The sequence below is a fragment of the Pleuronectes platessa genome, chromosome 4 (genome assembly GCF_947347685.1).
Source record: "Pleuronectes platessa chromosome 4, fPlePla1.1, whole genome shotgun sequence".
In the NCBI taxonomy this organism is placed as follows: domain Eukaryota; kingdom Metazoa; phylum Chordata; class Actinopteri; order Pleuronectiformes; family Pleuronectidae; genus Pleuronectes; species Pleuronectes platessa.
The window spans coordinates 22832018-22845551 of NC_070629.1; the positions used below are offsets into that span (position 1 = coordinate 22832018).

The 13534-nt window shown below is 41.8% G+C and overlaps 1 protein-coding gene across 1 annotated transcript; it reads left to right on the top strand.

Moving 5' to 3' along the window:
* Window positions 1-153: 153 nt before the first annotated feature.
* cdc14b (cell division cycle 14B) lies at window positions 154-13526 on the top strand. The gene is given in 16 exon segments (XM_053420337.1): window positions 154-502; window positions 1578-1668; window positions 2701-2737; window positions 2739-2777; window positions 3410-3507; window positions 3586-3678; window positions 4299-4365; window positions 4457-4607; window positions 4695-4925; window positions 5022-5160; window positions 5697-5862; window positions 5965-6062; window positions 10153-10200; window positions 10285-10404; window positions 11206-11374; window positions 12842-13526. Coding segments are annotated over 16 exon segments (1677 nt in total). The 5' UTR covers window positions 154-393; the 3' UTR covers window positions 12863-13526.
* The last annotated feature ends 8 nt before the right edge of the window (window positions 13527-13534 follow it).

The following is a 13534-nucleotide window of genomic DNA, read 5'->3' on the forward strand; positions in this document are numbered from 1 at the left end:
CTACATAGTGTGTTTATTCCCATGAATGTACAAAATGAGAGCACAGGACTACAATCCACACACAGCTGCTGCTATCGAACAGCGAAGGGTGGGCACTGGACATCTATTCCTCATACGTCACATGCTGGGGGCTGCAGAAAGCAGAAACCTGCCCCGGCTCGCAGACGTCACCACCGCTGCAAGAGAGGTTGGAGCAGGCTGCTGTGTCTGTGGTTGACAACACAGACACACAAACACAGATCGTCAGCTGTACGGCGCCAGGACCATGCCACGATAACCCAGCGACAAGAAACTGGGACAATACGAGTCTGCGCATTGCGAGGGGAGGAGGAGGAGGTGGGACTGCGCTGCGGCTGCACCACAATGTGAAGGGAGGCTCTGAGGAGAGAAAACATGAAGCGCAAGAGCGAGAGGAGACGAGGCGAGTCGAGGAAGAAGCGCTGCGCCGCTCACCGCGGCTCAGAGGCGGGGCCGAACTCCGACTTGAACATGGAGATTACAGGTAAACGGCCGTGCACGAACTTGTCAGATGTGCACGGGTGCACGTAGCGGCCGGTGCACGCGCAATACTGCATTCCAAACAAGTAAGGGTGCGTGAAAGTCTGATTTCTTGCAGGTTTTGTTATAATATGGCGACATCTTGTGTCCCCATCCAACGTGTGCGTGTGTGTGTGGGGGGGGGGGGGGGTATGCGTCGATTAAGCTTTTAAAATCTGTGCTCTGCAATAGTTTCATTTTAGAGGAGGGGATTACACCAGACATGATGTTTTATAATCGTTCTTGAGTTATGCATGTGCACAGAAGTCGATCGGTGCATTCATTACATAAACACCATTGTTATTGTCGTTATTATTGTCGTTTAAAGTTAATTATTTCACCTCCTGCGGCGTCTTCCTGCTTCTTCTGGAGGAAGCTCAGGTCTGAGGGAGGGGCTAGGGGGGTAATCACGCCTCTGATTGGCCGAGGGATCGTCTTAGCAACCGTTTGGGCAACGTTCCCGCGGCCTATCGCGTGTCTCGCGTGCAGAACTTTAAACAAGAACGGGGCGCGACCGACAGTACGCTCCTCCAATCGCGCCGCGCTCCACATCTCCCGCAGCCAATAGCGTCCCGCGGACCAGCGGGGGCGGAGTCGAGCCGAGGTCATTTTTTAGCAGTGTGCGCACTTCTTCTCCTCTCCTCCTCAACTTTCCCCTCTTTCACGGCGACGCCTCCTGAACCACGGCCGTTCTTACGTTCAACTTTTCAAATAACTTCTCTAGATCTTCCCGCACGTTACCCGCGTGAGTTTTCCGTACTATGCTCAAGTCGCGGTGAGTAGAACCAGCGTTTCTCTTCCGAACGTCATGTTTAAATCTGCGGGAAAGATGACTGCGGACGAGGTTTCGCCGAGATGCGTCGAGTTCGTCAGTGGTAAGAGCTAAATACTCAGCAGAAGTACTTGTACACACGTTGGGAATAGTATTTTGTGTGGGGGGGGGGGGGGAAGTACTAACAGAAGTGTGTGTGCATGACCAAAGGAAGTAAGTTGCTCTTTATCTGACCCCCCCCCCCCCCCCCCCCCCCTTCCTCCTTCAGATCAACTGTACTTCGCCATACTCCATCAGAAGATCAAGAGCACCGCAGAGAGACACTGCTTCTGCATAGACGAGGAGTTGGCGTATGAGAAGTGAGTTGCAGGGTTTGATTCCCAACTTTGCATTTTGAACAGATTGCGAGGTTGAGTGGTTTTCTCATGCCCCCCCCCCACCCACCCACCCCCACCTATGCACTGCAATGAAAGGCGATGCCAAAACAACTCCTGTTATCACTGCAGCTCTCTGAGAGACACCGATCTGCACCACCACTGCTGCCACTTGCACACGACTCCTTCAAACTAATTTGTCCATAACTGCCTTTAACATATGGATTTTGTGTAATTGTAAGTTTAAAACTATGTAATACACGAGAGGATCCAGGGGGTGGGGCCAGGCAGGGCACTGGCCTCAGCTCAAATCTGATTGGCCCCTGAAGTGGTTCTGTCAGCATTTAACAAACCAGGGACTTCTCTGAATGGAATAAAAGGCGATGCTAATTCCTTCTGGTATCAATGTTGCTGTGTAAAAGACACCACCACTGCTTCAACTTGCACATGACTACTTCAAACTTATGTGATTTTAATTTTTGAATTGGGAAGGCCACTGACTATCTCGGGTTGCCCGACAAAAACAAAAGTCCATAACCGAATTTCATGTATGGATGTTTTTAAAACATAAATGTGCACCTTGCTTAAATCAGTTGGAAGTATCATTTATTTTCGGAATGTCGGCTATTTCAGGGGCACTGTTCTTTTTACTATATTTTTTTTAATCAAAATAAAAGCACATTGCTACAGTGCCAGTTTCCGAGCTTGGGGGGTGGGGGGGGGGGTCGATCTGCTTCAATGGGCTGTTGTTCGGGGAGGACATGACTGACCTTTCCCAGCCATTTTTTTTTCTGCCAGTGGTAGAAAAATAGACTCCTTGTCTTCACAGCCTTTGTGCTGTGTTCTCATTGAGCCACTCCTGCATCGAAATGCTTCCAAATATAGTCTTTAATCTGTAAGTGTTTTTTATTGTGTCAGTCTGATGTAGTTGATTCTGTCAAATGAAACTCAGCCGGTTGCATAAATAGCTTCCCTGACACACTCCTTCTTTTTCTCCTTTGTCACTCTCTCCCTCAGCTTCTATGCGGACTTTGGTCCCCTTAACCTGGCCATGTTTTTATCGCTTCTGCTGCAAGCTGACAAAGAAGCTCAAGGTAAAGTAAATCGCTGCTCCTAATTGCACTTCCTGGAATGGGACGCAAATTCAAGGTCCATCTATAGCTGTTCAAACAGAATTAAGCAGGGTTATAGTCGTTTTATGTGCCAATTAGCAGGACATGTCAACTTTTCACAGTTCAGTTCATGTCCTGAATAATCCTTGTGGTCCGTTATGCTATTGTTCCTCTGTGTTGTGGCAGTTTGTGTGGATTTGGCACATGATGTTGGTGCTGGAGGCTGTTGGGCACAGATTTAAGCAGCTGAGGTTTGGATTCGGAGGATTCAGCATCTCTGCACTAAAACTTAATTGTCTCCCATGGGGATGCCCAGCCTAGCTTTTTCTTTGCTTATATAAATACAGTTGACTGATATTCTCCGCACCATGTAGTGCTGTAAATGGGAAAACATTTCAATTCATAAGTCACATTTTCATCCAGTGGTGTGGATTGCCTTCCCATTGCAGCTGTTCAGCCCCAAAATACAATATTTTATGTTACATAGCAGAGGTTGGAAAATACAGGTCGACACGCTCATGTAATATCTATTTATAAGTTTGTTTACTCTTTTGTCACACCAATAAATAATCTCATGTTTGCTCATGTTGTTTGTAATTAATGTTGTTTCACAGTCTATTACGCTGTCAAGGAAGAAGATCATATTTTATACATGTGGAGACCAGAAAAAACAGGCCAATGCTGCTTATCTAATAGGCTCATATGCCAGTAAGTAGTGTACAAACCCAGGTTTCATATCTGTGAAATTACATTACGTCAACATTTAATACAAGCCGCACTGGCTGATTAGACAATTGTGTTTGAAGGTAATGCACCTAAACATGATGCCAGAGGACGCCTACAGTCTGCTGGTTGCGAGGAATTCAACGTACCTCCCATTCAGGTAACAACTGATTCGAGGCATCTAGGAATGAGCCACAACTGCAGCTTAGGACTTTGTTTACATTGTCACCCTTTTAGTTTTTTAAAGGCTGTTTCAAAGACGAGCAGGGTTTGTGTCAAAAATGCAAAATTAGCCCGATTTGTTTAAATTGCAAATTTAGCTTTGGACTTTAGCATCCATGGAAAAAAACAAGCTTACCATTATTACATACGGATTTTGAGTAAAAGTCGTTTACAGTAAAACTAAGTTGTTACAATTTTAAAGATTTGTTAGAAATAATTCCTATGCCTAGTCCTATTTGGAAATGTTCTAACTTGAAAAATATTACATTCAGAACAAATTAGCAATGTGTTTTTTCCCCATATTGTTAAGTGCAAATCGAAAATAAGACTTCAAGATTACAAGGTATTAAAGGCTCAAGGGCCCTGGTGCCATTTTACGATCACTGTTACTATACAGTGCTTAAAGAAAAATATGAAAAGCAATAGAGCAAGACTCGTGATGAAGATGGAAAGCAGTTGAGACCATCAGCCGTGAGGACAGCGGTCTGCATTCAAATTCAAAGGGGAAAATAGATAATTTCCTCTGACAAAAAGACTGTCCGTGTAATTGTTTCACAGAGACGCTTCATTTGGAAGCTGCATGTACAACCTGAACATCCTGGATTGCCTCCGTGCCGTTCAGAAGGTACGTCAGCGTTAGATTTACTCTATTTATTTCTTCTTTCTTGCTGTGTCATGCACATAATGAAATTAACTCCCTCCTAACCGCCTGTCAGGCTCTGCAGTACGGCTGGCTGGACTTCTCCAACTTCGATGTGGAGGAATATGAGCACTATGAGAGGGCAGAAAATGGAGACTTGAACTGGATCATTCCAGGGAAGTTCCTTGCATTCAGCGGACCTCATCCAAAAAGCAAAATAGAAAATGGTAATCGAAAAGTCCAGCACAGATTTGTTTCTGGCTTTTTTTAAACACCTCTTAAACTCACTAGAATGTTTTGCTCTCTTACCTCAGGGTATCCTCTGCATGCTCCCGAGGCCTACATGCCTTACTTCAGAAAACACAACATCACCGCCATCATCCGCCTCAACAAGAAGATGTACGATGCCAGGCGTTTTACGGATTCAGGCTTTGAACACCACGACCTGTTCTTCGTGGACGGGAGTACACCCAACGACAGCATCGTCCGGAAGTTCCTCAACATCTGTGAGAACGCAGAAGGAGCGATAGCGGTCCACTGCAAAGGTAAAAACTTCTGACCTGCATTAACACTTCTTGTACTACACATATGAATCTGAATTAATGATGTTATAATGCCTTATCCCTTATTTTTACTTTCAGCTGGTCTGGGGAGGACTGGTACCCTGATTGGCTGCTATATGATGAAACATTACGGCCTGACTGCTGCAGAGGCCATTGCCTGGATACGGATCTGCCGGCCAGGGTCCGTTATCGGGCCTCAGCAGAACTTTGTGGAAGAGTAGGTGTCCACTTAAGCAGGATTTAAAAAAGATCACCGATTTAGAATAGGGGAAGGAAGTGCAGTAGTTGACCCTGTCTCCTCAAAGCGAGTAGGTTCCTGGTTTGAACCTCAGTTTGCTCATGCCCTTTCTGTGTGTGTGCCTTTTCTCCCTGTGTCTGGATGGGGTCTCTGTGGGTAGTCCGTCTTCCATGGTTATTTGTCTTTGAATCACAGCCCTGCGATACACTATAAAGTTATCCAGGGTCTTACATTAACATTAAGAATGTAACTTCCTTTAGATTTATTAATTTTGACAGTTTAACAGTCTTAAATTCAACTTATCTGCTCAATCAGAACAGTGTTGGTGTGGTTCGATTGATGGAGCTGGCAGAATAAACATTAGCACACCTGTTGCCTTAAAATGTTGTTACACTGGTTGGGGCAAGGTCCCATTGTAAAACAGGGTGTGAATGTAAGAGTAGATATGAATTAAAACCGGTGGTGTTAAAGTACCGCAGGTTAATTTTGTGGTTTCTTGCACTGTTGTGCCTCAGGAAGCAGAACAACTTATGGGCTGAGGGAGACGTTTTCCGAGAGAAGATGCTCAATGAACGAGAGAACGGCAAAGTGGCTGTCACAAGGATCCTGTCCGGAGTGGACGACATAACCATCAACGGCAGCAACAAAAACAGGGCAACCAAGAAAGAAGAAATGGATCTGGTGAGTTCTTGAATGATGCTCCAGGAATGTTTTCATGAATGAAAAAAAAAACAATGTTCCATGAGGGCACTCCTTATGTCTATTTATCACTTTGTTTTACAGTATAATGATGATGAGGAGAGGAATGGCCTCACGCAGGGTGATAAACTGCGAGCACTGAAGAGCAAGAGGCAGGCCCGGTCGTCATCAGGCTCACTCACGTAAGTACCCTGGCAGCGAGTGGCCTCAGTCCCTCGGATCATTACATATGTAATTCAAATCCTTTATGACTTATGATTTGGGAGAATTAGGATTTGATAATGACCAAGATGTGACCATGCTTAGTCAAGGTAGTCTGTTGTAGTTTTAGGACGGGTTTTAGTCATCTGTTAATGCTGATCCTTTCTCACACCACGGCAGTTTCATCCAAATATCATTTATCTAGGAGTTGGAGAACCAGGCAGTATCCTCGTGATATTTCAATAACTCTGTTTTTTGTGTCCTCTGGGGTACATGCCATCACATGCAGATCAAGTCTAATGTAAATTATTCAGTTTTCATCTAAAATCAGTGAGTGATGAGGATGAACGAGAAGTCGAGGAGGAATAGTTCACATATGAAGACGAGGAGTAAGTGACACAGTTGTTTGGCCGATTGGATCAGAGTTATCAGATACACAATCTTCCAAAAATGTTGTAGAGGGCTGGATTTATAAAGGCACAAAAGATGTGGAATGTAACAGATACAACCCATGAATTAGTTTGACTGAGCAGCTGTTCATAAGTAAATGTTCTTCTTTAGTCCAAAGGTCAAAACTATATCTCTGAGGAGAGGAGGGTAAAATCAATGTAGAGCTTGCTAGTCACGGGTTTATTATGTCACATTGGCCTTAAGGTAAATGGGCCACTCGTGTAAGCTTTACTAAATACTTTTTACATTTTAAAATTTTGATTGCCTTACTTTGACCAAAAATAGTGCAGGTGTATTACAACTGTTGTGGACTAGAGTGACTCAAGAGCCACATAACAAAGCTCCCAGACAGACACAATACAATTCAGGTAGGAGTTTAGGCTTTAAAAAACTAGAATATGACATAGTATGTCCTAAATACATTAGATTAGGTCTTGATTTTGTTAAGCTTCATTCAAAGCAACTTCCTTCAGTAAATTGGTTACTTTTTCAAGATAATTGTTTTGGCAGAATCCATATGTACAGTGTATAATGTCAATTATAGGGTAGTATTTATAAATAAATCTGGGACTCTGATCTTCTTTTATATCTGTAATACTTGACATGGGTTTTAAATTTAACAGTTAACCCTTAAATTCCATTTGTGTAAACCAGCAGACCACTGTGACATATTATAAACACTTCATTAAGCCTTTGTCAACTTCATCATTTAGATTTGTTTATCTCACACATTTATGTGTAACAAGCATATGAGGGTGGCTGTGCAACTGTAACATGTGACTAGCCAGCTCTTTAGAAACACTGTGTTATAGCAGTAAAGGGCTAATGCCCCACACTGATCGAAACAGGAAGAACCCTTATAGATTTATGTTGCCTCCCTGTCTAAAATAGATTCCACATCATTTGTGCTAATGTAAATGAAGCCATGGAAGGTTGTTTGTGAGCCCGGCTGAGGATGGTTGACTGGCCTCTGCCAATATATCCCAATGGCTTTGGCTTGTGTTGTCCCATGTCAGGCAGGTAGTATTCTGCTGCAGCCTCATGGGCACGGGGTGGCCGATGTGTTGCCTGCCGTTCAAAAGATAGAGAGAGAGGCAGAGAGAAAGTGGGGGAGAGGAAAAACAGAGAGAGGCTGGGAGGTTTTGTATAACGGAGGTAAGTGCACATCACTTCCTTTCTAGCTGACATCCTCTTCCTGTAGAGACGGTGGCTATGGCAGCGAATGGTATGGTTATTACAGTATGGCTGATTTGAAGTTGTTCTGTTTTTTTTATTTTTTTCCTTTCTGATGACGACGGTGTGAAGTGGATATGCATTTAGTGGATGCATTACATCACCCGTCATTGCCTCATGGACACACTGAGCTGATCTGCTTTGATAGAAAGGCTTTTCCTCTCAGTCACACTAAAGGTCTCATGTAGAGCCGGCTGTACTTGTTAAAAATAACAGTACCAGTGATTCAGCTAATCACAGATTTACATGAGATCTGGATTAGTTGAATTCAAGGTTTCTAGTGCATGGCTTGCACTACTGACTTGACAATTCTCTAGAGCAAAAACTAGTAAAGGTCTTCGTTAGGATTTGAAGGTACAGTATTAGTTTATGTTTAGTAAAGTAGCTAAGTTGCTGAATCATAGGAGGCTACATCCACACTGCTATGTCAATGGTCACGTGATGTGCATTTTATATGATATGTTGGTATTACTGAAACGGATCTAAAACGCTCATGTAGATGGCGATTAGTTTAGTTTTAAAACCAAAAGAAGTCGTATGGATGTAGCCTAAGTTGTAGATGTTTTTGAGAATGGTGAGTAGTACTTTTGTGTCATCTTTCCTGAGGTACTTTTATGAGATAAATTGTCAGCTTTAAATTAAATTGCTGGGAAGGTAAATGACTCCTGATTCTCATTCTGTTGTACAGGATTATACTATTTTCAGGCCGTACGCGTTATCAGTGTCTGGGCTGTTAGACATACATCCAACCTGCAGCTGAACTTCTCCATCTGGCTCCACTGTTTGTTTTACTCTGTAACACTGAGCTGCATGTTGTATTCCAGTGAGAAACACAACAACTTCTCTTCACCCTGTCTGCCTTTTTCGTGCATGGCAGTAGGCATGAAACCCTGTGACATGCACGCATGGACATGCTTCTGTGTTCGATCTGTGTTTGTGTCTAAAGTAATTAATGTCGGACCGGGTTCATTGTTAAAGGCCTGTTGTTTCTCCTCTGCTTTATGTGACTGGATCAGCAACCCACCAGAGCCTTGTTTACTGCTTCAGGATCTCTGCCAGCATCTTTTTAAATTCCAGTGATTAGAGATATTATTATAATTATTATAGATCTATTTATGTAAATGAGGGCAGAACATTTAGCGAATTTGTTTTCTTTGATCAAGTCTAACTTTGCTGTCTGTTCTTTTTTTTTTATAGTTTAGTTTTTTTTTAAATGTTTTACTATAGATTGTATGTGATTCTAAATCTACTATCAGTATCATCTATCCCACAGCCAGTAAAGTTTATTGTCAGCTGAGCAGTAAAACCACCTTGCACACTGTTAAGTTTTTTTATTGGTTCTTGTATAAAATTGAATGTCAGCCTGTAAGATTTAGAAGCTTTATTTAAATCGTTCTACTTCACAATCTCCACATTGGTCAGATTAGTATGAGGCAAACTGCAAACCCATCAGAGAAAGGGAAGAACAAAAACTTGCAGACTGGCACTGCTGGATTCAAGGCTCTGTGAATGGTATTTAATCTGATCCAGTCCCAGTGGAAAAGCAGAACATCACAGGCTTTGTGTCCTACCCGGACGTCTCTTGTCTCTCTTTCCTTTTTTTTTTCCTCCCTTTTTCCATTTTGCTCTTGTTATTGGATTTGTCCTCCTTTCAGATGGCTGGTAGCCATGCTGCTCTCCTCCCTGTGTAGCCTTGCCCTGTGGTGGATTGTGTATGGCTTCCCTTCTTCCATCCTGCATTTCTGTATAGAGGGGTTAGGATTTCAATGAGTTCCACTGCCCGTCTGCCCCCTCAAAAACCTGTCCTGCCCCCCACGTTCTGGAGCTCTAACTGAAAATGCTGTAAGTGAGCCCCCCTGTCTCTCCTCAATCCCCAACCCCCAAATCAGAAAGTTGTTTTTTAAATCATCCTCTCTTTACTTAATCCTTTGAGAGCACAGTACATTTTGAGCCTGTTTAAAAAAAAAAATCAGAAAGAGGCTCTTGTCTTGTCCTTGATTCCATTGATTATGGCACATTATTATTTTACACCATAGTCCCTCATTAAACATCACGCTTTGCTGTTTTTGTTGAATGCACAGTCAAAATCCAGAAGCCCTCAAACAGTTAAGCCGATATAAATAACTGTATTTAAGAAAAGACCAATCTGGGCCCTCTAAAAGTGCCACCTGCTGGCATTTTCTAGTAGTCACCTGGCTTTACTAATCCTACTTGGCTGCTAATGCTGCAGTAATGATCTGTGCCCAAGTCTAAATCTATACATTTTAAAAGCCTTCGCGCTCATCTCCATACAGAATGTCCCTCCTCTCCCTCCACTTTGTCTTCTCCTGTCTCTCTCTCCTTTTTAAATTGCATTTTTACCGTGGTATTACTTCTCTTTTTTCACAGACAGGAGGAGAATAAGATTCACACCCGGTCGTCATCGCAGTCCCTGAGGTAAAGTTTGCAGTCAGTGATCACACGGACGAGAGGAAAAACATGGCTGAGATTAATACTGACAATCCGCTCTCTCGTCTGCAGCATGTCCATCTTACAGGCCAGTGGTCAGGGCTGTAAGACCAACCCCATGGCTCTGTCCGACCAATCAGACAGCAGGAAGAGAACCAGAACCTCCCTGCCAGCCAACAGTGTAGGGGGAAGGTAAGTCGCTGGATTTCACACAGAGCATTCATTTACTAGAGTGACAGCCCTGATAGAATAATGAGAACAGCATAAAAACCATACATGGACAGAGTTACCCAGCCTATAAGAAATGTAAAGCTTTTCTAGAGCTCGACCAATATAACGGTAGGCTGGAAAAAATGCTTTCATGTTTTTAACTTGTATTTAAAAAATGTGGTTTGGATAATATAATGATTTTGCTATTTTCCTAAGTTATTCATAATAAAGTTTGTGGTTAAACTGTAAAATATCAAACCTCAATTACATTTCTTTGTCATAAGAGTTTAATTAAGACATCTTAAAAATCATTGCCTGTTTTTGGCTGATATCAGAATTTTTACTCCTTAATTTCGGCATCAGCCTCCAAAAATCCAAATTGGTCGGGCTCTACTTTATTTTCATCACTGCAGTTGTTTACGCATTATGAGGTGACACGTGTAGTTTGAGAATTTTTCAATATTTACATTAACAGAGTTTTAAACATCGTTGTTTTATACATGTTTATATTGGGGGAAATGATTAAACCCTGTGTTAGACATGAGTTGTACTTAAATAATGCATGTTATCAATTTCTTTATTATAAAGAACAATGTTGTGATGACGCAAAAAAACAAATACATTACGTTTTTGTTCTGTGTGATTATTATTTTTTCATATTCTTCTTATTATTGGAAGTAGTTGTAGTATGTGGAGTTGACACAGTTGAAAAGCAACCCAGAGGCTATGAGCCACTTGTGGAGCGATGTGGAGAAAATTAACAGCTTCCCCTCTCTCTGCCAGCTCCCTGTGCCACACCAGACTGGTCAGGTCCCTAGGCAACTTGCATGTAGTGGCTGGCGACAGGGACCCAATGTGTTGTGAGCCATGCGGCAGCCATAGAGACGCAGCCAGTGCCACAGCCAACACAGGCACTTTCATCAACTTAAACATGGCACAGGTCCACCTGCAGGCAAGCTCCCGCAGACCCCACTCTGAGCCATTTGGACACTGACATTTGCACACAAACAGAAACACATTTTTAAAAATGTAGTTTTTTATGAAACAGGAAAAATGAATGTTTACTATCTGGTTTTAGCAGCTTTGGGATGATCAGAGTTAAAAAAGAAAAAACTGATAATTGATACTCTGTAAATTCAACCAAAATCCAGAGGCTCAGCACTCTCTCTCTCCTTAATGTTCATGACAGAGATTGTCATAATCACTTAATGTACTTAGGCTGGGATGCATCAGCAGTGACTAAATGTTTAGACAAAATCAAATTGTGAAGTTACAAACTATCTTCAATCAGATGCTTTATCAAGTTAGGATAAACTAACTTAATTTGATTTAGAGCGTTTTCTAACTGATCTGACAGTTCAGACTTTCCTAGAAAGATAAAAATGATTTAACTTGTCTCAATTACTTAAATACACATTTCATTGGATTTTTATTGTTTTAGTAAGTTTGTCAGAAAATTCCTAAGAGAAAAGAGTGAAATAGAAATTAAATATAACAGTATTTTACTCAAGTTTAATGTAACATAAGTCAAATTTACGTACCATTCTCCAGCTTTGTACTTATATATACTATATTAATCTGGTTGTCACTTATTTCATATCTAAATCATCCGACAGTTTATTTCACATACACTTTAGGGGTTTGCTTTTATTTAAAGATGGTGCAACCCAGCTGCAGTACTCAATGTTGTACTAACTTCACCCACTTTATATCCTGATATTCTCCAGGAGTGTCGATAAACTCCACCTGCCTCAGTCTTGCTGTTCTTCCTTCCAGTAGCTTTCTTTGCACGTTCTTTACGAATAATGTATTTCAGAGGATGACTGGCTAGAGCTTCTCTGGACTCTGCTGCTCACTGTGTCTTCTGCCTCTTGGCCTGTTGTCACCTCGTCCTTCACTGGTACTAATCTGCAGTGTTTCTCTTCCTCCTCATTTCTATTTCTTACATGCAACAGACGCACTGCCTCCCAAGGACGTAAAACTTGCAGGTCTTTGCAATCAATTCGATTTTCCAGGCTATGGTATCTATCTCCACTTCACTTTCTGCTACATTCTGTATTATAAATGGTTTAATTAGAACTGTGTATTGTGAAGCATGGATCAAATGTTTGATCCGTGCTTCACAAATGGAGATTGCATGAATGGAAGTAGAAGAGCGCAGTGCAACCCTCCGCCAAGTTTTAACCCTTTGTTGCCATGTTAAACTCCAGGATCTGCCTGTGTATGTGTATCCACTCCAAAATGTAATTGGTCATGTCCCTTCTCACAAATTGTCAGTAGATGTTGTTATCCTGCTAACAAATACAATGAAACATAAACTTGGCGGAGGTAAAAATGTGAGATTTGACTGCAATAGTAGATTATAAATCAATGAACTCCTCTCCACCCTCTAATGCTGAATTTGGTTTGTTTCCTTTAGTCACTCCATACCCAAAGCTAGAGCTCCTCTACTCCGGTGAACCTGTGGATCTGCAAAACCTGAAGAACTTTACATGAAATCCTTTGTATACAGCAGAACTAGTTTGTTGATTCTTAATTTTGAGGAACAGATTGGAACAAATTTTACCCAACATGTCAGCAATTTATAGATTTGTTTTTTTAAATTCCAAGTTATTTTCGCCTGCAGGCACTTTGGTTTTTAACAGCACCATGAGACAAACTGATAGTTTTAATCATTGCCTGGTTGTTCCTATACTTTTAAAGCATGCAGTAGCAAACATCAGATTGAAATATATCTAGAAGACCGGCATGTGAATGTGTGAATTCAAGAGATCTCCTCCAGAATACGCACTGTACAGCAGATATTCTGCTTTTTAAAGATGGATGCCTCACACAATACAGTACTGTGCACATTTGCACCATTGTTCAATATCTGGCTCGTCTTTTAACCCCATCATGTATTCAAAGCTTTTCAATACTGTAAATGTGTGATCATTTGATATACTCAGTTTGTATTTTGTAAATATTTTTGTACTATGTTTAAATCATGCTATGAAAAGTCAACGGCCCTAAAGGGGCCTATATCTAACTCATGCTCATAATCCACAATAGAAGTTTGCCAACAGCACAGAATTGGACATTTTAAATAAATTGTACCCACCAAGGCTCTGGC